Source organism: Leptidea sinapis, chromosome 14, assembly GCF_905404315.1.
Source record: "Leptidea sinapis chromosome 14, ilLepSina1.1, whole genome shotgun sequence".
Lineage (NCBI taxonomy): Eukaryota > Metazoa > Arthropoda > Insecta > Lepidoptera > Pieridae > Leptidea > Leptidea sinapis.
In genome coordinates this window covers 8,126,285-8,153,448 of record NC_066278.1, presented here as the reverse complement: position 1 = coordinate 8,153,448, position 27,164 = coordinate 8,126,285, and the positions used below count along the sequence as shown (strand labels likewise).

The 27,164-nt window shown below is 35.1% G+C and overlaps 2 protein-coding genes across 2 annotated transcripts in view; both read right to left on the bottom strand.

Moving 5' to 3' along the window:
- LOC126967844 (uncharacterized) overlaps positions 1-12,831 on the bottom strand; it is a 61,020-nt gene extending 48,189 nt beyond the window's left edge. Inside the window, exons 1-3 of the mRNA XM_050812531.1 lie at positions 12,627-12,831; positions 9,747-9,873; positions 7,632-7,777 (exon numbers count right to left, since the gene is read on the bottom strand). Coding sequence (XP_050668488.1) covers positions 7,632-7,777; positions 9,747-9,873; positions 12,627-12,663 — 310 coding nt within the window. The 5' untranslated portion in view covers positions 12,664-12,831. The remainder of the gene's footprint in view (positions 1-7,631; positions 7,778-9,746; positions 9,874-12,626) is intronic.
- LOC126967924 (uncharacterized) overlaps positions 1-27,164 on the bottom strand; it is a 220,383-nt gene that overhangs the window by 4,437 nt on the left and 188,782 nt on the right. The window lies entirely within an intron of this gene.

The window sequence follows — 27,164 nt, the reverse complement described above, 5'->3', positions numbered from 1 at the left end:
AGGATATAATATCACTTATTGAAAGTCAAAAACTACTATCAATTCGAAAAAGTATGCCTCAGACCTGAGAAAAACAGGCGCAAGAAACTAAGCGAGCTTCTTTTTCAACTTATATTTAAAGTTTATAATATCTACCGATATATTAAAACTATACAAGTTAGATTAAAAAGAACTGAAGGATCCTGTGATGAAGATTTGATTTAAGGAAATGTCATTTTTTGTGAAAATTTAATCAACTCGAAGTATATTTCGGAGTCGCCCGGATATTGGATTTGGTAATCCTGAAAATACTCCGCGCTTGTTGACGTCAAGTAAGATCACCACAGTTATAAAAAAGTTTCAATGGTTGTTTGCATCTGAATAATTGGGAGCTAGCTGTAGCAATATTAGGCGTATTAAAGTTAATACAGCCGGTTAATAGAACCTAATGAGATATATAATATATTAATAGTAGAGTACCTAGTAATGAAATTCTGCGAATTGGTTAAATGCTGCAAGTAAGGAAATAAATAATAAAAAAAGAAATTCTTTATTGCCATACAGAACATTGCAAAAATAAAATGTATAATTAGGCTAAGCGATACAGCAAATAGGCAAAATGAGAAGGCTCAGCTTCACCTGGCATGGGATCATGGATTCATGTCTCCATGCAACGCTGGTTTTCAGCCATCCCCTCCTCCATCGGGTATTTAGTGGGAGTGGATGTATTATGGCTTTCCCGTTACCTCCTTAAGCTTTCTTTATATTAAATACAATACTTAAAAAAAGTGTTTTAATTACCCTTGCAAGTGTGTCTATGTATGTGTACGTGCGTGTTTGTGTGCCACTCGCACACAAACACGCACGTATGTGTATGTGAACGTATCATTGTATGTGAGTGGGGGCGAAAATATCTAAAATATTATTACATGTTTATTGCAGAGTGAACGCAACTGTTATTGAACACAACTTTGTTCAATTACTATACACGAATACACTTACGCGTACATAAATAATCACGTTGTGAATTATTTTCAAGCCAATAAGCATAGTTTCAAGTTTGATTTGATGCCCTGTGAAAGTTCCGTCGTTGGTGATAATTTGTTAAAGTGAAATTTTAATATTATCTCAAAAATAGGCATTTTAGATATCTTTTTTGAGTAAAATAATATTTAGATTACCCTCTTTTTGGACTATTTACAAAATTATTGCAGTGACAGACTAGTGAGTGAGCGGCTTTGACATTTGACGTTAAGGACATTGTCAATCAAGAGTGTTTGCATTACATTGCGCTTTAGTGCATTGTTTAGTTTGACGTACATCGACGCTATCCAACTCCGTGAACAGACTGGCTGATGTTTGAATTCTAGACATTTTTACATTTTCTTTTGATTTTTGTGTAAAATTTTTTTTTTTCAAAATGTCTGAAAAATCGAAATGCGCTTGTTGCTCTCTAAACATACTTCCTGGCGATTCTACTATGGCCTGTTCAAAATGTTGCCTGCTCTCTATATATATATCTGCAAAATTAATGTTTCAAAATGGGCATGCCCTTCATGTAAACCCAGAACTGGGAATGCAGATGCAACTCCAGTACGGGCTACTAAAGCAACTTTACAAGCTGAAACTTCGAACATCACAACGAGGAAGAAATCCTCACCAGGGGCGACACTTACTGTTGATCTGAAGGACAGTAGCCCCGTCACGTCTTCCCAAGTGAAACAAATTGTTCCGAATGCTATAGACGAACTCATGAAGCATTTAAATAGTACTTTGGCTGGCTTCGTGAATTAGGAACTAAAATCTATAAAAGAGGAAATAGGGGAGATTAAGACTTTTATAAACTTCTTAAGTCATCAATACGATGATATGAAGAAGATGGTATTGACAAAATTGGATGTTGTTGATAAAATTAATAAAGAAAATGAAGAGTTAAAAATTAACTTAAGAGAATTAGATTCGAAACTTAATATCTTGGAGCAGCAATCTCGATCATCTAATATCGAGGTGCAATGTGTAGCCGAATTCAGAGGAGAGAATCTTGTTAACACAATCGTGAACTTAGGTAAGGTGATATCTTGTGAAGTTATTGACACCACAATGTAACACGTATCGCCAAAATGAACACATCAAATACACGACCTCGATCCATCGTTGTTCAGTTCGCTAGCCCACGACTCAGGGACACTTTTCTTGCCGCATCTATTAAGTACAACAAAAATAATCCCACCAATAAGTTGAATAGCAAACTTCTGGGTATTGGTGGCACTCAGGAGAACATATATGTTGTGGAACACCTGTCACCTGGAAACAAAGCTCTCCATGCTGCAGCGAGACTAAAGGCCAAAAAAAGAACTACAAGTATGTTCGGTCAGAAATGGCAAGATTTTCATGCGCAAATCAGACGATTCCGATTTTAAATATATAAAGAACCATGATGTATTAAGCAAATTAGACTGAATTGTATAATTTAGTGGTAAGTTATTTAAAAGTATTAGCACACAAAAAATTAAATTCGATCAATTAAAAATTTATTACCAGAATGTACGAGGAGTTAAATCAAAATTAAATGAAATATACTGTAACTTAACAAACTGTGACTATGACATTGTTGTGTTATCCGAGACTTGGCTTAATGAGAGTGTGTATGATAGGGAAATATTTTGTGGCCGTTATGTTCTTTATAGAAGGGATCGTTCAGTGACTTCTTTTAATCGCAAAACTGAAGGTGGGGCAGTATTAATTGCCATTTCAAATAAATTAGCGCATTGTTGATTATGAGAGCAGACGTGAAGATGTTTTTATTAAACTAAATATATCGGTAAATAATAAAAATATTAATATTTGTCTGTGTGCCGTATATTTGCCATCACCACTGAAACCAAATGTACTTGAACACTTTATTGACAATGCTGGCAGGGTTTCAGAACTAGAAGTTTACGTTATGGTGATAGGAGACTTTAATCTAGGCACCTTACAGTGGTTTGACAATAATGGATCATTAATCTATTCCCCATCCCATATTTCGTGTAATATGCAAAGAATGCTTTGGGACTTTATAATGGATAACGATTTAAAACAATTTAACAATTTGCCTAATATAAATAACCGGATACTTAACTTGCTTTTGTCACGAATGCCCTACAGAATGCATCTCATGTTATATCTAAAATAGATCCACATAATCCTCCATTTGAATTTTCGATATCTTTTAAAAAAAACATAAATTTTTTGAAGTACAATAATGTAGAAAAATTAAACTTTATACTAACATTGCTATAGAATTAAACAAAATTAATTGGGAGGAAACTTTTCGTTCTCTGACAGTATATTAGATGGTTTCTTCACTTTATAACCATATTGATAGTAAAATTAATAAATTTGTCCCAAAAATTAGACCTAAAAGTGTGAAATATCCTCCTTGGTACTCGAATGCGCTTATCAAAAGACTAAGATAAAAATATAAATTAAGAATGAAAATAAAAAAATATAATAATCCAATGGATGAAATTCAATACAAAATATTGAAAAGGCGATGCGACATGTTAATACAAAATTGCTACAATTCATATATTTCCTTTGTCGAAGCTCAAATTAAATGTAACCCAAAATATTTCTGGAGTTATCTAAAAATGAAAAGGGGTGGTTTAAGTAACTATCCGGCAGAAATGTCTTATGGTCATGCAAGTTCAGATAAAAGTTATACCATTTCAAATTTATTTGCTTCACATTTCTCATCGGTTTATACAAGGCCTTCACTAAAACGTCTGAACGATGGTCTGACGAAATCACGTGGCAATTATCGCTCGATTAATTGATACTCGGCAACATGGTTTCATTAAAAACAAATCGACAGCAACAAATCTTGTTGAGTATACAGAAGAAATTGTGGAAGCAGTCGATGGTAAAGCACAAATTGATGCCGTATACACCGACTTCAGCAGGGCTTTCGACACCGACAATCAAGAAATTTTAATATACAAATTGCAGAAGTATGGAGTGTCGGATCCCTTGTTGAGTTGGTTTCGCTCATATCTCTGCAATAGGCAACTAAGAGTGGTTATCAATGGGTATACTTCGGAATCATACATAGCGACCTCAGGAATCCCACAGGGATCGCATCTCGGACCGCACCTCTTTAATGTGTTTATTAATGATATCTCTGAGTGTTTTAAGTATTCCAAAGTTTATCTTTTTGCTGACGATCTCAAGGTCTGTAAAGTTATCAAGTCACTGAACGATTCCTATCATCTGCAGGAAGAACTTGATAGTTTGGAAAATTGGTGCGAGCTTAACGATATGTCACTTAATGTAAGAAAATGCGAACATATTAAATATAAGAAAAATAAGAATGTGCTGCCTACGTCGTATCACCTTAATGGAGTCATGTTGGAAGAAGTCACGTGTATACGTGATCTTGGAATTCATTTTGATACCAAATTGAATTTTAACACTCATACAGATAAAATCGTACATAAAGCTTCAAAATTTGTTTTAAGAGAGGCAAAGAATTTTAAGGACCCAATGACTAAAAAATTAATGTACAACTGTTTGGTGAGAAGTCATTTAGAGCACTGCAGTGTTGTTTGGTCGCCACATTATAAAGTAAATGTTGCTAGACTTGAGCGTGTCCAATAAAAGATGGTACGGCATCTTGCGTTTGGTCATGGAGTTCTTAAAAAGATTAAAACATATGAAGAGCGACTATCATATTTCCACATGAACTCCCTAGAAGAACGAAGAAATTATTTGGACATAGTATTTCTAAAAAAAATATGCACTGGCCTAATTAATTGCCCCGACTTGCTCAGCAAAGTTAGATTTCAAACCAAATAGAACTCCAAGATCATGTCAGTGACAAATCTTATTTTCATTACCAAATTGTCGCACTAATCTAAGAAAATTCTGCCCATTATCACGAATGTAGGGTATACATGATCAGTATAACAAGGATTCCTTACATATTTTCGCTTCCTCAAACTTTAAGAAAATTATTCTTGAAAGAGATATCTTTAATAATATTACCCAAACAGGATCTTAAATTTATGCTTACTAATTTTTCTACTATTTTATGTATGCAATAAAAAAATAAGTGTATTGTTATCTTAATTAAGTAAAATTCTGTGCATGCTGTGATTTCCTGTAAGTGATAAGACACTTAGCATTTTGATTTCGAATTGTATTGTTTTTATTGTTGTATTAGTGTACTTGTTGTTGGAAATCCTAATAAATAAATAAAATAAAAATAAAAATAAACATTGATGTCCTATATATTGTACTGGGATTAGTTCTAAACACAGAACAGAAAAAACTAGTATAAGTGGCATCATGTCATTTTACTATGGAAACCGACGCGGACGCCGCCAAACTCACACATTTATCTATTAAACATGTAATACACACACTGAATTCCTCCTTTATAATAGGCCTAAATTCACAATCACGAAAAGACATAACTTCAATTTTATTTACATCAATTTCGAACTTAATACAATTACGCCTAATCTCATATTCTTAAAGTGATTATGACAACCTCAGAACTTTTTCTTAAATTGCGAAAAATAACATATAAAAACTTGAAGTAATACGAACTCTGTAACCATAGATTACTAGATTACTTCTGTCAAAATACCTAGTGTTGTCCGAAAATGAATAAACATATCGATAAGTTAGTGAAAACTAGAAATGATGTCGGGATAAGGGTCGATAAAGTATATTAACGATAAAGTACATCGTAAGCTAAAATAATGATATGCTAATATTTTTCTTAGGTATAGTTTAAAAGGATGGGCATTATTTAGCTCAATTAAAAAAACAAGACAGCGTACACGAATAGTCGCGGAAAGTTACAGTATCAATGTTATATTTATATACACGCATAAAACATAGTTTTTTTTTATAAAAAAAACTATTGTATTCATGGTTATTCTGTATAAGCCCGGAGAAAGTAAGACATGAAATTTTATAAATCGTACTGCTTCCATACGTAATGCGCGTGCGGAAAGAAATTTTCCAAAACAAGCAGTAACGAATGATTAATAGAAAGAGAAGCTATAAGTACTGATAAAGTATTAATAATCTTGTTAGTCTTATGATATGTTATATTATGATGTACATATGCTACAATTATGGCAAACATTTCCAGAATTAATGGTTTTCGATCTATTTTTTACAATTCTATGGCGTATTTCCTCTACTCCATGATGTGATGAAGTTATTCTTCTACTCCATCTCGACTTAACCTTATCGGTGAAACCCCAATAAATGCCAAATATTAAAATTTAATTAAAAAAAATATTTGTCTTTATTTAAAAATTAACGCTTATTTAGTTTAACTAGAATCTTACACATATTTGTTAATTAATAATAAGCTGTACCTAAGAGACAATTAAAACTATTAATTTTAATTCGTCGTAGTCTCTCTTATACACAATTACCACAACCATATTATAACATTATGCTTACTTACACCCTTATCGCATGGAAAAGAGCAATACTCGAATACAATTTACAAAGATAAAATTTATTTCGATAAAATTATATCGATACGTACATGCATGCACTTGTTGAGAAGAAAAATATTTTTATTGTTTACATTAATTATTCTAACATAAGTTACATCGATTAAATGTAAAGGTAAATGAACCATACGTCATAATATTATGGATCATTTTTCACTGTATATTTTGCACAACACATAAAAAATATTAATTGTATTTAAATCGGCAAAAAATATGATAACTGATCATAGGAAATCCCTCCGTGGGACATATTTTAATTGCAGCTCTGATTTCTACAGTCAAAAATGGCACAATAAGGCATATTTGCATTTTTTTAAAAGATAATTATGCTTCACTTGACATCAAATGACTAGTCTCACTTGAGCCTCGAATAGGTACATTTATACACAATAGTGGCGACAGGGTAACGCCCACATGTCTTTCTACTAGTCTTTTCTGTTCCGTGGTTCTACATAATCTTGCGTTTAGTTTAATGTCATGTTTTAATTCCTTTTATCAATAGTCAACCCAAGGTGCGCGTGTTAGATCTCAATTATGTATTATTGTTGTGTGTAATTTATTATGAAGCCTTTTGTAGATATTACCCTAGCTTTACTCAGGATAACTTCAAGGTCGACCCAGTTAGGTCGTGGCTATAATTTACATAATTTCATAGCAGTCTGTCGGTATACGCGTGATGAAGACCAGTGTTAGCCTGGTGTAATGCCTAAAGGGTGAGTATAGTAAGATATGCTTCCATGGAGTTATGGACCACGTTAAAGTATCAATAGTCTAAGCGAAAATTCTTCTTGATCGATGTAAGTATCGGCGAGATCGAATCAGAAAAGAGGAGATACAAAGTCACTGACATAGCCCAAATTATTCCGAAACTGAAGTGACAGTCGGCAGGGCACATAGTTCGACGGACATATGGCCGGTGGGGCAGAAAAATCCTAGAAATGGCGACCATGTACCGGAAGACTTAGTGTTTGTAGGCCCCCCACAAGATGGACCGACGATCTAGTCAAGATCCCCGGAATACGTTTGACGAGGGCAGCGCAGGACCAGTCCTCGTGGAGATCTTTGTCCAGCAGTGGACATATTCCGGCTGATGATGATGATGAATGTTAGTATTATGAAGTTATGACCAACCTCTTCGTAACCCGGTCTCGTTGCTGCATAGGAACCTCATCAGAGCCCGCGCCCCTCCGATCTGCTGCTGCACCAGTTTCTGTCCGTCCGTCGGCAGACACCTCCTGATCCACGTGTCCATACACGACATGCCCGTCTGGTACGCCCTGGTGTACAATATAGTTCATTCGCGACCTCAATGCGGTTTAGCGGTTCATATTAATATTTTGTCCATTTTAATGTTCATGTCCGCATTATTGTGGTTCGGTCTCAAGGGCGCCGTAGATAGTGAAATTACTGGGCAAATGAGACTATATTAAGTCTGTATGCCTCAAGGTGACAAACGCAGTTGTAGTGCCGCTCAGAAGTCAGAATCAATTAAATGCCTGTTTATTATCAAATCAAATCAAATCAAAATCAGTTTATACAAGTAGGTCACGAAAATGTCACATATGAATGTCAAAAAAAAAATCTTATTGAATCTACCGCTACTTCGTAAAGGGTTGAGCTAATGAGAAGAAGTAGCAAGAAACTCATTGCTACTCTTTTATATCAAGATTTACAGATCATTTCAATTACAATATAATATGTTAAATGTAAAATGATGCAACAATCACACTCAAACGTCAAATAGTCAATGTCGTCCACGAGTAAGTCAAAAAAAATAAATGTAAATTAATACAAAAGTTATTGAGTACAGTAGCTGCATCATCCACATACACCATAAATCAATAAAGGTATTCTGTGAGCATTTTATAAGCGATTATAAATAAATAAACATGCATATATCCATACATATATATATACACAATAACTTTAAAGAATCTGAAACCGAGTCCCCGGCAACAGGATCATCCCGCCACCACAAGCAGTGACATTTAAGCGAGCATGATGAAACCTGTTACGAGAACTCAGCAAACAACAATAAAATAATCCTAATACATCCATATAATCCTACATATCATGCAATACTCACCAAATACCTCTACTTACAATTTGACAATTCTGCTTAAACTTGTAATTAATATTATATTTTTACTAACAGTAATCAAAAGCTCAATCCTTTAGGGTAATCTAATCAAAATCACCTTATTCAGGCAGGTCAAGGAAATGACTTTTCTTTTTATATCCACCTCCTTTGAGGGTTGAGCTTTAATAAGAAGTGGCAAGAAACTCTTTGTGGCAATCACTCACAAATCATTTCAGTTACAATATATGTAAAGTGATGCAGCAATAATACTCAAACTACAAATACTTAAAAAATAAAATGTAAATTAATACGTAAAAAACAAGAGCTATTGAGTACATTCACGGCCGACTACTACTGTATCAACAATAATACCAGGCCATGGTACGGTAGATGCATCAATTCACACACACCGTAAGTAAATAAAGGTATTTAGCGACCATTTTATAAGCAATTATAAAAAAAAAAAATTTAAAACCATGAGGTAGAGTTTCCGGCCACAAGATCATCCTGCCACCGCAAGTAGCGCCCGTTAACGAGCATGACGTATGGGCCAGCCATCGCCTCCCTCGACCATATTTTAGGGAAGGGAACGACCCGTCCCAGGTCGCCGCCATTATTATGTATAAATAGCTCATTTGCACTGTATGATCATTTATACGTATTAAAAAAACTACTTACTAATCCTCGTTCTAACCAATTTTCGGTAAATCAAATATTTTTTTTAGTTTTATCATTCTCTTACTTTAGAAGCTACAGGGCCCCCATTTTACCACACATTTTACTACTTTGGAAGTGTCTCTCGCGCAAACTATTCAGTTTAGAAAAAAATAATATTTGAAACTTCGATATCATTTTTGAAGACCTATCGATAGATACACACACGTATGGGCTTGATGAAAAAAATTTTTTGAATTTCAGTTCTAAGTATGGGGAACCCCCAAAAAACATTGTTTTTTTCTATTTTTATGTGAAAATGTTAATGCGGTTCACAGAATACAACTTCTTTCCAAGTATCACCGGTATTGTTCTTATAGTTTTGTAAAAAAGTTGCTGTGACATACACGGACAGACAGTCAGTTCCGTTTTTTGCCATTTGGCTACGGAAACATTCTTCCCTCCCTCCACCCCTTTAAAATCTCTCACATTTCTCTTCCACTACAACTCACAAGCAATGTGCGTCAAGTTCTTCCTGAGTCCTCGGCAGCCCCACTGGAGTCTTCGGGGTGGTCTGGACACATATCTTCAGCTCGCTGGGGTCACAGCTGTCTTCATTTAACTGAGCACCACCTCCATCTATGAACAAACAATCGCAATTACACGGAGCATAAACTTGAACCCTATCTGTCACTAAAACATACATTGACGTTTATTATAGTATACTAGCTGACCCAGCAAACGTTGTATTGCCATATAATATAATAAAAATAATTCAATAATTAAAATTTTGGGGTATAAAATTGGGGGGTAGTAAAAAATAGATGACGACCGAATCTCAAACCTACTAATTAAATTGTACATAAAATTTATTGTACTACAATAATCATTATTCTTATTCGATTGCCATCTTGCAACGCTTTGGCGTATCTGTGGGTGGAATAGAATAATATTAAAATTGCGATACAAAAATAGGTGTTGATCGAAGATGGGTGAAAATATGAAATTGTATGTATTTTCAATGCTGAATCATAATAAAATAAAAAAAATTGGCAAAAAAAATAAAAAAATATATTTAAGGGTGAGTGTTAGGGGTATGAAAAAAAAATGTTGGCCGATTCTTAGACACACCCCATACACAGACAAATTTTCAAAAAAATTGGTTTGGCTGTTTCGGAGGAGTTCCTTAATGAACACCGGGACACGAGAATTTCAGATATAAATGAGAGATCTCTCGCAACTCAGTTCTTCAACAATTCAAGTCGGTCAATTTATTCAGTCCTTACTTTAGGGTCAATTAGCCAACCTAGCACATCTCATAGACTCAATATGAAAAATCCGTCATGTTTTAAAAAAAATAGAATAACTTGGCCCATCGCATGACACAACGTATCTTTTATTTTAAATTAAAAGTACAAAGCAGATAGTAATTTCTCATCTAAATTGAAAATATACCTTAGTAAAAACTGCTTGTATTCACTAGACGTATGTTTTTATTTAAAATATTGACATATTTTTTTAAAATATATTAATAAATAATACTATATAAAATGTATTTAGCTTTAAATATTTATCTAACATAAATTTAACATGTTGATGCAAATAAAAACTTTGACTTTGATGTAACTTTGAGATAGATGGAATATCCTTTTAGAAAGACTGAGCACTGGACTATTAAGCTATACATAAGATATTGTCCTTAGGCCAGTACATGTACAATTCTTCAGAAACAATTATGGCTCAAATTCACCTATCCAACTTATTTCAACATTTTTCATTATATAACAGTAAATTCCATAGTAGTATTGATATAAATTTTAATACATTTCGCAATTTAAAAAAATACGCTTTTGAACCCTTATAATTTGGATGTATAAACTTATAGTTTTAGTAATAGTAAACATACGTATTCTAGTAGTATTTCATAATAAATGAAGACAACGCTGTGCATACCTATAAGTTAGACATAGTAAGTATTAAATATAAGAAATTTTACATTATAAGTAGTCATAATATTAATTGTATACCTAGTTGGTAAGCCTTTTTTTAGTAAATAAATAAATAATTATCAATGTAAAGGCGAGTCTATCAAGGCTTCAATAATAAATGCAATTTCTATTTATTTCCCTCAAAGTACAAAACGTTTGTATGACAACTTTTTGCAGACCATGATACAAGTGACCGGAATACTAATCCCAATAATATATATATAACAATACTAGCTGACACAGCAAACGTTGTATTACCGATATTAAAATCGCGATATAAAAGTAACTGTTGATCGTAGATGGGTGAAAATTTGAAGTTGTATGTATTTTTTAATGCTGACTAATAATCAAAGAAATTTAAAAAAAAAAATGTCGTGGACCACCCTTACCATTTAGGGGGATGAAAAATATATTTTGTCCGATTATCAGACCTACCCAATATGCACTCTAAATTTCATGAGAATCGGTCAAGCCGTTTTGAAGGAGTTTAACTACAAACACCGGTAGTTCTTTCTCACTGGTAGGTAAGCAACTGGGTTGGGAGTTTCTTATCATTGTTTCTCCCTATGTCAAAGCCACTTTACGTACTGATGTATCTTCATGATGTTTACCAGCTGTTGTTTCAATATGTTATGTTATAATTACTCCCTATTTTCTATAAATATATTTCTATCTTTCTATCATTATGATCCTAGAAGTATGTACGTATGAAGGCTATAAAGGGCTCACTTATACACACACTAAGCACTGGCTGTTTCATCCAAAATAATTATCTAGTACCTACTTACTACTTTATAAAGTAATTTAGATAGTAAGTAAATAAAGAAATTGTCTTATTTTAGTATTTTTATTAAGTACTTGTAATTTAATTAATTTCATGTCGAGTTAGCCCGTAAATCGGGTATACGATGTTATATAATATAATTTATTAATGTGTAAATTTATCGAAAAGCAACACATTGTATACATCGTGAGCTTCCAACTAAATAAATAAAAACCTGATTTTTTTTATTATGACAATAAGGGACGAGACAAGTAGGACGTTCAGCTGATGGTAATTGATACGCCCTGCCCATTACAATACAGTGGCGCTCAGGATAATAGAAAAACCTTAAAATTCGAGTGGCACTACAATTGTTTTCGTCACCTTGAGACATAAGATGTTAAGTCTCATTTATAATTCCCAGTAATTTCACTAGCTAGAAGCTACGGCTCCCTTCAGACCAAAACACAATAATGCTTACACATTACTGCTTCACAGTTCACGGGAGAAAAAGGCGCCGTTGCGATACCCATAATCTAGCCAGCATCCTATGCAAAGGAGCCTTCGGCTGGTACAAATCCCACGATTTAAATTGTTTAAACAATTAAATTGTTTATATGTTAATATAACATTTAACTCACCCGCTACATAAGTGATTACAAGAACAACGAAATACATTTTGTCTTAATTACAATGGCACAATACACTTAATTAATCAGTGTGAACTTTCATCACTTAACTCAATCTTCTAATTTGGAACACGATTACTACAAATATTATTAAATATAAATAGCGCGGTCTACACTCGATCGTAGCTCGTAGCAACTTATAACAGCGGAGCGTGTGTTCCGGAGTAAATCATGAACAATACTGAATTAACGGTGAAGCTGCGAACTGAACATCTCTCCCGTGAACCGTAACGAATTACGATGGACCTCTCAAAATATTATTTTTTCTTTCGTTGTTATACGAAACAATATCAGGGAGTTTCATTACACAGGTCTGTTCATACCGTGTATCTACAGTTTGTAAAAAGTGTTATTTTACTTCATCGCTGTAAGTCCCCTCCATAGGATCCTTGGAGGATTTTAATTTGTACACGATTTATATATTGTATGCAGCACCTTACAAACAAATTTGTTTCGTATATATAGCCATTGTAAAATACTCTATTGGATTGAAAAGAGTTGACGTCGAGTTTTTTGTATCTTTGTTTTTACGCGCTCTACTTTTTCCGGACATATGGAAGATTCAGTAATTTAAAAGAAATATTTATACTCGTAGTGACAATTCAAAAGCGTTTACTTTAAGTTGACTTTGACATGGTTTGATGTACTGTACGAATTATGGCCAGGAAGCTGTGAAAGGTATGACAGCATGGCGGTGCATTGAGATATTAATGTGTGGCTTAAAACTCTCGAAGAGAAGTTCCTAGAATTACTTGACCTGATTTTCGCTACCCAATTTCAGTCTCCAAGTGGAGTGGCAAGTCACAAAACATTGTGATTCATAAAAAAACTTTTATTTTTATATTTTTTTGTATTGTGGGGGAACTCTGATAGAAATTAGCGATCACTTGTCCGTCGGTATTTGACATAATAGAGGTCAGAATTTTTTTTTTTATGGAAAAGGAGGACAAACGAGCGTACGAGTCACCTAGTGTTAAGTGAGTACCGCCGCCCACACTCTCTTGCAAAACCAGAGAAACGACAGGAGCGTTGCCGGCCTTTAAGGAAGGTGAAGGACTTATTTTGAAGGTACCCATGTCGTATCGTCCCGGAAACACCGCACAAGGAAGTTCATTCCAAAGCTTTGTGGTACGTAGAAGAAAGCTCCTTGAAAACCGCACTGCGGAAGACCGCCACACATCCACATGGTGGGGATGACACCCTAACTTATGGCGTGTCATGCCAAGGTGGAATTCGGTGGCAGGAATCAGGTGAAACAACTCTTCGGAGCGCTCCCCATGATAAATGCGGTAGAAGACACACAATGAAGCGGTGTCTCCACGAAGAGCGGTGAAATACGACGAAAGGGTTTTTTTTAGTTATAAACGCGCATACTTTAGTGAGGAAATGCGTTGTCGGTCCTTCAATTGGGTTACTAAGGCCGGGAAACCATCTGATAAAGCAGCTGTGACAAGCATAAAGTTTCTTGCAAAATGCGCGTTTTGGAATTGCAGTCATTAGACTGATATGAATAATATTTCTCAGTTAGACGTTATGTGCGGTCATCACGTTCAGCTGAGAATACAAATTATCCATCAAAGAGTGGAATAAACTGTTTGCTAAATGACATACGGATAGTAAAAAGACGGAGTAGGGATATATACTTACGTGTTATACGTATATTGAGTTTTGCTGACGTTAGAATAATAAATAAATATCAAGTTTGCTCCTATATTCACTGATTAGACTCTGGTGGTCTCTTAGCATTTATTGATTGGGCAACAGCTGGCATTCATAGGAGTAGACAAAAGCTATATGAACTATATAGTGAGAGATCATTTTATAATCATGATGCATCTTTTCCCGCGTATGTTAATCAATACTCTTTATTATTTAAAAATGTATGTTCTATTGAAAAGTTATTGATTAGATAAATATTTGTAAGTGCATGTATTAAAATAAAAAGATATTACTTACTATACTATATTAGGTACTAAATGTGACTCTGAACAAAACGCCACTTTGATTATAATCTAACTAAGTATATACAATACTTAAAGATAACACTTATAAAGGTTTAAAACGCGTGTAATTGTTACTGTGTTTTTACATTAGGTTTTTGCGTAAAAGTTAAATTTTAATTTTAGTTTTGACAACCCGACGTTTCAAGACCTCTCCAGGTCTCGTTTTCAGGGGGACTAATACATAAACACATATACAAACATGCGTTTTAATCCTTTAAAAGTGTTTTATTTAAATGTGTAAATAAATCAAAGAAAATACTAAATGTACAATACAACAATCCACTTTGTGTAGGAAGCTGCTTCTGCTTTGAAGATTCGTTTCTGATAACCCAGTATTTATAACAAACACTCTAGTCTCCTCGCATATTTTGAATAATGTTAAGGAACGTTAACAAAATTTTAATTTTAGATTTGTTAGCCCCTCATAAATAATTATAATAAATTTCCAGCCATGAAACAAACCTTCGATACGTAGAGAATTTCGGTAAAAATATTAAGTTCGATAATTAATGAGTTTTTCATAGTTGTAACATGGCGTGTTTCATTACTTTCTGAAATATAGATACTAAAAACAAGCAAACTAACATTTAAGTCGGAAAGCACTTTGTACCCGAATAACTAGATGGTAGGTAGGTAGGTGTTCACGTCAAAACTTATAGTTCGGTGTATTTTTAATTAAAAGGTGATAAAGTTTGCGAGTGAACAAAAAAGCTTGACCGAATATTTGTAGATGCGATGTAGACATGTCTACCCCTTTGTTGCGCTTAGCCTGGGCAGCCCAAGCTAGTAGGGAAGATGTTCACTTAGTCGTGGCCACGCACTAACTACTATTAGCTTTACTAAGAGACTAACTATGACTGCAGGTATTGTTGCGCTTATCAAAGTAATTTGTGAAGCCCGGAGGGAATCACGGAATGAACTCGGTATTTGCTGTGATTTAAGTCTTATGATTGTATGTAAAATACAAGACTGGTCAGGAAGTTAGCCTCTATGACATAATAAATAAATAGAAGAAAGTGGATAATTTAGTATTAATAAACATGAAATATATAACAACACCATTAAATTCCGTCCGTTAAATTGTAAGACTTTTAAGTCGATTGACAATTTACCGTATAATTATAATATCCCTAGTGAAATTGGCGTGATCACGGCTTTGACAATATTCATACGACATATATAATACTCGTACTAGCTGACCTGACAGACGTTGTGCTGTACAAAATAAATAAAATACTGTTTTTATGAATTTGTCAATAATATTTCATAACATCAAGAATTATTTCGTAAAATATACTCCCTGTTGTCATAATTAAATTGTGTCACAGCAGAACTGTCAAACCGTGCGTCAATAAATTCTCTCACAGAAAAATGTCCATACAAAACAAATATTGGAAATAAAAATAATTATGGGTCCCAAATCGAAATAAAAAGTATCCTATCTCTCAAGTTGGACTAAACTGCACTCTATGAAGTAATCCCCATTAAAATCCGTTCATTAGTTTAGGAGTCTATCGCGAACAAACAACGTGTCATGTAATTTTTATATATTAGATTATGTAGCTATGTAATGGAATGTTAGAACGTGATTTACATCTACTTCAAGATGTCCGATGAAGTTACTAAGTTGGGAACATATGAAGCACCAATCACGTGAGCCTCTTGCCCTTTTGCCACTTCTTATATATAAAATATGATTATGCCATTTTGTTCCATGACTTTTTGCCATCTTATAGGTAGAAAGGTAGGGTACGGTGGAAGTAATAGGTAATATGATCCCCTTACTGTAGAAATTTTGAGACTTCTGATTAAAAAGCGACATGTAGTTTTGGCAGTCCTCTCTCGATGTTAACTCTGCTTTAAGAAATCTGAAGACAATAAAACAGAACTATATAACAGATGCATTAGTAATTCCCAGCCAAACCCTGTTTGTTTTTGCTGAATGGCTAAACATGTGCGTTATCCTGATGAAATACCACACTCGTTCTATTGATCAGTTTTGTCTTTCTCTCAACTTCTTCTTTAATATAATCAGTTATTCACAGTAGGGATTCAAATTGATGGAAAACTCATTATGAATAAAGCCCTTACAATCCCCCGTACACACAACATCATCTCATTGAGAGTTAAGCCGGCTTTTGGTACACTGTGTGAAGCCTGACCAACCTTTGTATACGACCTTTTTTTTAAATTCACATTTTCAAAAATGGTGTCTATAAACAGAGCAAGATCATTGACATCAAAATTCTCGTATTGAAAACACTTAAGCCAACCTTGTGACCAACTCTTACTAATACGGTGAACTTCCGTCTTCCGTCTCTAGGAAAAAAAAATCAAGTTTTGTAATATTTTCTTATAGTACGTGTACTAATAAATGTTTCAACTCAAAATACATTTTTGTTGAGTAGTCAAACGATAAGGATCGTTGCACGCGGTATGTTCCCTTAAAGCCTCGCCTAGTATACCATACAATGCTAGACTATATGGAAGGCTAGACTAGACTAGATTAAATTGGCTTCGAAGAAGTTATGCGTCATAAATAGAACACGGCAATACTTCAAGCTGGCCCACATTCTAGCGATCAACAAAGCGCAGGTCCGGCCACATATGGAGTTTTGCTGTCATCTGATCTGGCGTACCCCAGTACCGCAGAGACACAGAGCTGCTCGAATTGCCAGGGTCTATGAACGGCTGGATCACTTGGCGTTGCGTAGAGATGTCGTTTCGTTGTGTGTCTTCTATGACTATCATCGCATTTATGAAGGGGAGTGTTTCGAAGAGCTATTTGAACTTGTTTCAGATGATATGTAGAGCCCTGATTGTAGGAGGCTGTAGGCTTTAATTTTACATAATTTTAATTACTGCTGCCTATTTACTGACCCGTAATTTATAATAAAATAAAATAAAGTAATAAAAACATAGATATTTTGTGTAAATACAATAAATTGTGTTTTGTTCGTAAACATTGTGAATTCTATTGAACCGCCAAACGGACAATGACCCAGTGACCTTGCATCTAAATTTTGTTGTTTTTCTCTCTCTCTGACAGTGTTTTGTTGTTTATATAGAAATGACGCCATTTAATAATATTACAAATCGATATTTCCATGTGAAATGATTTAAAAACTTTTATATCTAACACCTGGACAGGTGTAACGTCAAATATTGCCCTCTCAGACTTTGGTCAAACAACTTTTTGGTTTAGATTTTATTTCATCTGGAGCATCAAAATGCCTATATGCCCGTAGCATGGCCTCAACTCGCCAAAAAGAGAAAAAACTCAATAAAATATGATCGAGGGAGGCGATGGCTGGCCCGTTGTAGTGGCAGGATGATCCTGTAAACAGAAACTCTGCTTCATGTATTTAAAATTAAAGTTATTATATTTTATACAATCGCTAATAAAATTATCGCAAAATACCTTTATTAATCTACGATGTGTGTGTATGATGCATCTACTGTACTCAATAACTATTGTTTTGTATAAATTTACATTTACCTTTTTTGGCTTACTCGTTTTTGGAATTGACTATTTGATATTTGTGCATCACTTTACATATTATATTGTAATTGAAATTATTTGTAAAAAGATTAAGCTGTTAATGATGATTTAAAAGAGTGCCAATGAGTTTCTTGCCCCTTCTCCTCATTTAAAGCAAAGGTAAATGTAAAAAGAAAGGTAAACTTTTAACATTCATAAGTGTAATTTTTGTGACTTACATCTATAAAATGATTTTGATTTGATTTGATTTAACCTGAATCCTGCTGCCGAACACCTTCGCACGACACGCCACCGACTAGGATAGCATCACCACCATCTGGATGTGGAGCGTTCCTCCACAGAGCAGTTTTCAAGGACATTTTTTCCACGTACAACCAAGCTGTGCAATGAGCTTCCTAGTACGGTGTTTTGAGGTGTCCAGGACAATACGACATGGGTACCTTCAAAATGTAAGCTCGTACACTTTTCTAAAAAGCCGGCAAGATCCTGTGATTTCTCTACTTGACGTCAGGTGACCCGTACGCTCGTTTTTCCTCCTCTTCCATAGAGAAAAACTATACCGGGAACATTTGACACGCCGATGGTACCTTAGATTTTAGTAATATTATATATAAATAAATAAACTTAATGTAGACACAAATGCGATAAATACTGAAAAATTAATAAGTTTTTCAAGGTAAACCTTATGATATAAAACATAAATAACTCTTGAATATTAAGTAAATGTATAAAATAGAAAACAGAGAGAGTAAAAAATAAGTATTTGAATCACGTAACATTTTACGATAAATTTACTTTGTAAATGGAACACCTAAATCAATTTATAACGACGAAGGTCTTTTGTTGGGATGAAAATTTCATATTTTATTCGAACATTAATATTAAAACCAAGCATTAACTTAGTTTTATACTTAAAGTATCGGTTCGTCGACTGGCTTGAGTTGAGTTTGAAGATTATTGATAATGATGAGATGTTACAAATATCACAAAAGATACGATTCTCGCGATTGTTGTCCAACCAACTGAACTTAAACTTAAATATCATCCATCCCCAAGAAAATGGTTATGTTTTATGGCTCTTCCAGTACAATACAACATGGGTATCTGTATATAAAGGGTATGCAAAAAAAGTTAGGATTACTTTATTTTTTTACGATTGTAGTGTCAATCATGATAGGCTTTCGTTTATGTTATGCTAGTTCATTAACTAATTATACTACCGTAATAGAAAAACCTGTGTGAAAGTGAGATAACTGTCTTAACAAAAATATCTTATCTTTACAGTGCACAGGACGCCGGCTAGATTTTGGGTGCCACAAGGGCACCTATTTCTGCCGTGAAGCAGTAATGTGTAAGCATTATTGACTTTCGGTCTGAAGGGCGCCGTAGCTAGTGAAATTACTGGGCAAAGTAGACTTAACCTCATATGCCTAAGGTGACGAGTGCTATTGTGTTGCCGCTCCGAATTTTTGGATTTTTCAAGAATCCTGAGTGGCACTGCATTGTAATGGGCAGGGCCTTTCTAATACCATTAGCTGAACGTCCTGCTCGTCTCATCCCTTATATTCATAAAAAAAATCTTAAATCCTTGCATAAAAACCTATGTGTGAGAAAGAGACGGAATAGATGAAGACCATGAAACCGAAAACGCAGTAAACACTCTATTTTCTTAAAATATAATTAATTAAGAATTATAATAAATTAAGAATTATAATAAATTAAGATTCTGTGTTAGTTATGGTTTTATTGCACAGTATGTCTGTTTGATTAATATTTCCTAATATTCAAATGGATCCTAGCTGGCTAAAAACCTCCGTTATTCCTTTCCATTCTTTCCCATTTTTTTATTGAGCTGCTTAGTCTCAGTTTTAATAAATCTTACTCCAAATTAATTTAACGTTATTTTAATTAGAATATTAATTTTAATATGTAAGTTGTTATAACCTAATTACAATACGCCAACACAAACTCTTAAATACACGATATGAACTAAGTTCGCAATAATTTCAATCGAGCGTACTAGAACCAACATCGGAGTGTTTTGAAGATATTTGAGTTAAAAGAAAAATTTATTGTTCTCTTAGTCACAACAAACTTTAACGGTTCGTCGATAAGAAAAAAAGGGACCGTGATTGTTTACATTTACTGAGCTACGATATTTTAAAGGTGTAAGAAAGTCAAAGTCAAAGTAATAGTGCGCACGTCTCATTGACCAAGGATCATATAATAAAATTTCATATTATCTGCAACGCGGTGTTCAAGGATCTATCTGCCATGCTGCTGCCTCGTATATAAATAACTAAACTTGGAATGAGATTCAGTTTTCAGGACGATTACAGCATGAGCACATTAAAAAAAACACGCACACTATCTTAAAATACTGATAATACTCCTGTGATTCCTCTGGTTTTGCAAGAAAGTTTGTGTGGCGGTGATTACTTAACATAACCCGAACACTCGATGGCCCTACTATTTTTATAGAAAAAAGTTTTGCCAGAAGGTAAATACAGCACAAGGTAGAAAAAAATCGCATCGTTCACGACTCCCGGTAAAATAGATGTTTTGATAGGCGCGTCGCTGTTTCCTCAGACCAGACGTGGCTCGCAATGGTTGTTCAATGCCGCCCGCCGTGAACACGGTACTTGGATATATAATTATGGGTTCCGTACCTACCGCACTGCCTCGCGCGACGTGTCTTACGGTTTGTTGCGCCACAGAACTTACCTCTGTAGACGCTTTAGTTAAGCGATTTTGGCAGCTCGAAGAATTGCCTAGCCCGCCCGTGTAGCGTCCCGATGACATTGAATGTGAACATTTCTACTGTTCAACTACCGAGCGAGACCCTATCAAGCGTCGGTACATCGTCGGCTTACCCTTCCGCGAAGATGTTTATACGTTAGGTGGTTCGCATGAAATCGCGCGCAAACGTTTTTTTATGTTTAGAATGTAAATTAGAAGCATCTCCTAAACTCGCCTCGCTTATGATTCTGTAATCAAGGAGTACATAAGCAAGGACTATTTATCCCCTGCCCCCGCGCTTAGAGACGAGCCCGCGCTCCCGTCTTACGTCATTCCGCACCACCGTGTCGACCACGACGATTAACCGCTACGCCCGGTGTTAGACGCGAGTTTTAAGACCACGTCTAAATTGTCTCTTAATGACATATTGCACATTCGTTCTTATTTTTTTATTAAGCGACAACTACGGTCATCAGAAATCATGTAAACCCACTGTTAAAATTGTACACATATAAGATATAATTTACTATCCTCCTGTGCTATCGTTAGTCTTATCTTCCCTAATTACAAGTTAATCCGATACATAAAAGCGTGAGATTCATCATTGCCATAAATACGGAATTATGTTTCGTGAGTCAACTTAATTGCTTAGTTTCTATATTTAAATATAAAAGAAAAGCTGTAATTATTAATCAGTCTCGCATAAAATAAGGTTCAATGACCGAAAGCCAATTTATCTCTGTTAAAGTTACAAAAGTATTAAATTTTAGTTCCTTACAAGAAATCTATGAACACCGTAATTAAAACTATCCTGAAAGATACCATTAAGAGACACATTTCTTCAAAAAATTCTCAAGGTTAGCTAATTACTTAATGCCGAAAGACAACTCATCGGAGCCCTGTAGGGCTGGTCATTGGATCACTTCTCAAATTATACAAAAATATTTCCACTTAAGTGCAGTTAAATAAATGTTTATACTTTATTATTTATCTATAGAAGTTGAAGGCATGAAGCAGGTAAGAAGGGAATCCACTAATGAATTACATATATAAGACATATTATTTACAAATATAATATATGTATGTAAGTGATGAGGCGAGCTAAACCTCGGTCTTATAGAATCAGACGTGAGCCACCCACCCATTGCAACACAGAGACACTCAGAGTTCTGGGAAGACCTAAAATTCACACTGTGCTAAGAAACCTCCAACAGGTAAAATAAATTTATTACTAACAGCAGCAGAAACAACGTACTTAAAGAGGGAAAAAAATAAAAAGGATGGAAAATAGAAGATGGAGCCACAACCTGAAAGTTAAATAAAACATACAAAGATTTACGAATCATGCGTCACTCGGATGGTTGGCTAATTAATTATTGTCGTTTTTTCTCCCTAAAAAATACAGTCCGTAAATTTTTTTGGTTTGATCAATAATTAGTCATTGTGCCTGTCTGTATGATAAATAATTAATAATGACACTATCAGCATGCAGCTGTACAGTTCTTGATGGGTCCATAGTTACCACAGCGTAAGAACGCTACAATAATCATTTGTATGGTCAACATTTTGATACTTTGACATCAAATATTTATGCTATAAATTTCTTCGTTTCGTTAATAAATAAGTAAGCATCCACTCTGTACTACTCTGTGGTTTCGGTGGCATATGAAATAATTTCTAATTTTGTTTGCGTACTTTTTGAGTTTATCCATTGCAACCAACATTACAAAAAACAAATCTTCTTTCTGTATATAATGTTTGTTAAGATGTATATACAAAACATTGCTAAGTAATAATATTATGTATTAGATTTACATTGTTGCTTGTTACATTTTGGTAGAGTTCTTGTTGCAAGCTTCGACATCCTCTCTTAAATGTCGTTGCGTGTTGCCGCGTCATGGGGCAGGTTGCTTCCTTCCTTGAAGTATGGGCGAGGGAGGCAGTGACTGGTGCACGCGTCGGGGACGTGTTCGTAAACAGGCGCTTCCCATGATCCCATTATCAGTTATTCATTTTAAAATTAACATATTAATGAATGCCTACAGTAAAAGATTGTTGCATAATGTTAATGTAAAGCCCCCATGACACCCTTACTATGTTCAGTGCGTGTGTATTAATCCATCTACTATCAATAAATCTTGTAATATTTATTTTTTATATTTTTTTAAATTATTCCTATAAAAATGACGTTTAATAATTTTTCTTGCACTGCTTCACATAGATTATAATGAAAATGATGAAATTGTAAATGTTGATTTGAAAGAGTGGCGATGAGCTGCTACATGTGATTTCCTCTCATTAAAGGTCAATCTTTTCCGAAGTGCTGGTAAGTAAGTGTGTGGTATTTTATGTGTACCTCAAAAATGTATGCGCGTGATTTAGGTGTGGCAATTACCACGTGCCAATTAAAAAACGGGCAAAAGTAAAGAACGACCTTCCTGGTATTCCTCTGTTCTCTTCTTGCAAGCGGTGTTGATGTGGACTGTATCTTGGAGCACGGCACACACTGTATTATCGAATAATCGCGGCGTAATTCACCAGGTAGCGAACATCTGGGTATTAGCGGTGTGTCCTTCGTGTTTCAACGAAGACAGACTGTCGGTGTGTTCACTCGCGTGGTGCCACGGACGAACTGTCCTTACGCTTGCACGGAAATATTTTCTCTGGCTAACCTTCCACTAGATGAAGTAGGTTGTGTAGATTGATAAGGCTTAGGTACGAGAAGGATGGATATGTAAGGAATAAGGTATGGCGCGGGAAGTATGTAAGGGTAAAATGTTAATTTGACATTCATAAGTGGCCTTTATTAATCTACCAGTGGAACTATATTGCACAGGAAGCCGGCTAGATTATGGGTGGTACCCATACAGTACTCAACGGCGCCTATTTCTGCCGTGAAGTAGTAATGTGTAAGCATTACTGTATTTCGGTCTGAAGTGCGCCGTACATAGTGAAATTACTGGGCAAATGAGACTTAACATCGTATGTCTCAAGGTGACGAGCGCATTTGTAGTGCCGCTCATAATTTTTGGGTTTTTCTAGAATCCTGAGCGGCACTGCACTGTAATGGGTAGGGCGTATCAATTACCACCAGCTGAACGTCCTGCTCATAAATTTTTTTAATAAATTTGATGATTTGTATATTTTTATAGCGTATCATGAAAGAACTAAAGTTTTATTCACCGATTCAATTCTCTTCTAAAAATGTTTTCTTAATGTAAAGTAAATTTATTGTAAAGTTTCGAACAAAGTAAAGGTACGGGATGCCGTTTCCGTTCTTGTTAAAAGCTACGAATATCTTTAAAGTGAGCGCTACGATGACCTACAAATTTGGCTAAATTTAACAAAACAACTGAGCACGTTTCACCGCACAACTACTTTTACATTATTTTAATTTCCTAGACAATGTTTTTTATTCTAATCTACCTCCTGATAACTTAACCTTCTCCTGACTCAGTTGGCTGTCAGTTGATTACTGACGTCTATAATACAAACGATTAGTAAGCCAGCTGATCTTTAATAGTTGACCAGTGTCGTTGCCTTCAAATACCATATTCGTACATTGCATTCAATTATTCACTGAAGTATTTGTAAATTCAAATAAAGTGTTTATTGTGAAGAAGGCGTTTTATTCTACTACTAAAATCTAAAACTACTGTCTGTAGCACGTAAGTAATTAATTGCTTACACAAAATTAGTTTCAAAATCAATTCATTAAACAATTCGATAATCGATTTCATTGGCAAAAAAGTATACAATTATTTTTATATTTATATTTACAGGAACGAATATGAGGCGAATTGTGAGTGGAGCTTGACTGACTGGTTTATCCGACTAATTTCCGAAACGGCTGAGCCGATTTTGACGACACTCTCAGTAGAAGTTGGCATGATATAGCCAGTAATTTCAGAATATGAAATTGTAAACAAAACATGAAAACTGTGATAGACAGACAAACTGTAACAACAATAAACTGATAAATAAACCACGATTACATCTCGCAGCGAGGATGGAATATTCCTTTGCTCAATAGTCCGGGAGATTGGCTATTTCACGCAGCCACGACCTCTGCTCATAAATATCGATATATTGGTATTAAACTCAAACGTATTGTGTACATGTTGCAGCCCACCTACCTATATACTATACCTAAATAATTGAATGAATGAATGAATTCATGAAAACCTTTATTTGCAAACAATACAGTATATTAATATGGCAATTGCTTTTACTCTCTAGTTTCTTCGTTTTCCGCTTGTCTTCGGACATAGGCCTCCTTCAGATCCTGCCATGTCTGTCTATCCATAGCAGTTCTTCTCCAGGTGGATTCTACCACCTATCCACTATTTTTTTCAATGTCTTGTATACCATTCAAAAAACATATTTTGTCAATTGTTCTTCATTGTCCCTTTTTGCATAAACTCAAAAACAAAGCCTTCAACATCTGTATTCAACCGATATAAGTGTGTTCGGTATCAGGAATAATATCTGGGACTGTACTAAGGTTTCCTATAGTCGCCGGTTTTGGCTCTTTAAATAAATGAATATATGTAGGCACTTGCAATCAACCCAGAATCATGAGGAAAGAAGTAAATGCAATCCACTAACCTTTGAACACTCCCACGTCACTCAGGTGGCGGCGGCGCAGCAGCTCCAACGGTCCTGACTCTAGTGTTCCAGGTGAACGTCACTGGCGATCGCAAGCTTGCAAAGTTTTTATATGTAGACACTAGTATTGAACGTCAACACTAGACTTGATGATCACTGGTTACTCAGGGTAAACACGGTTTACATATGTAGTGCTTTCGACTACGCCCGAGCAAAGATCAATTGTCTCTGTCCGCTTGTCAACCCAAGCGCGAATTGTGTCATCGGATAGTGGAGCACGTACAACTACCCTCATGATTCCTAATAAAAAACAGGAAGTACCGTACATACCCCCCACCGAAATCATTGTAATGATATCCAGATAAAGGAAAATTAAAATATTTATTTATGTATTTAATAAAATTAGAGTCATCTAACTAATAAGATATAAGATAAGGAAGATAATAAGTATTATAAAAAGTAAATTATAACTATGTATACCTAATAAACCTAACCTATTTATGTAACAACAATACCTACCATTACAAATGTTAAGTTCTAAATATTTAATGATAAAATGGTAACGGACATAACTTATTAACTGGCCGCTTAAAACAACGATTAACTGTCCGGACACTGACTACGCGAACGTCGCCGTCAGGACCAGGAAACGTTTCAATGACTCTACCTAATGGCCATTGCAAAGGGCGAGTTAAATCCGATTTAATTAAAACAAGGTCACCAACCTTCAAATTAGGTGGGGATACATGCCATTTTGACCGTTGTTGTAATGTGTGTAAGTAATCATGTGACCAAAGTTTCCAAAATGATTGTGAACATTTTTGAATATATTGCCACCTAGACAATAAATTAATAGGAACGTCCTCTAAATTGTGCTCAGGCACTGCGAGCAGGCTCTGGCCAATCAAAAAATGTCCAGCAGTTAAAACTTCAAACTCGTTTGGGTTATCTGAAAGAGAGCAAAGCGGTCGTGAATCATCATCACGGCTTCAACTTTACAAAAAAGTGTTGACAATTCCTCAAACGTGAGGGACTTGTCACCTGCGACAAGCAGTAAATGATATTTCGCCGACTTTATGCCGGCTTCCCAAAGACCTCCCATACTGGGGGCGCTTGGAGGGTTGAAGTTCCATGTAATACCTCGAGCTGAACAGCCATCAGAAATAGAAGTTTTTACTCCGTTATTACTAAGAAATTTAACGACGTCTTGTAAGTGCTTGTTTGCTACAAAATTTGTACCGCAATCTGAGTACAAACTTGAGCACAAGCCACGACGAGCGGTAAACCTATCTAGACAGGCTAAGAAGCAATCCGATGACAGATCAGTGAGGACCTCAAGGTGTACTGCTTTTGTGGAAAAGCAGACGAACGAACAAAGATATACTTTGTATAACTTAGCGTTACGCCTCTTGTGCTCTTTTACGTTAAAGGGTCCACCAAGGTCAACACCAACGTGATGAAAAACCTTATTGGGTTCTAACCGAGGCTTAGGTAACGTCCCCATATTCGGCTGAGCCAACCGTGGACTACACTTGAAGCACGTGACGCAACGTGAGAGAACGTACGAGGCCCTACATGTAAATAATTACGATGGAAATGTTCAATAATCAAAGTTGTAATGTGACTACGTTTAGGTAA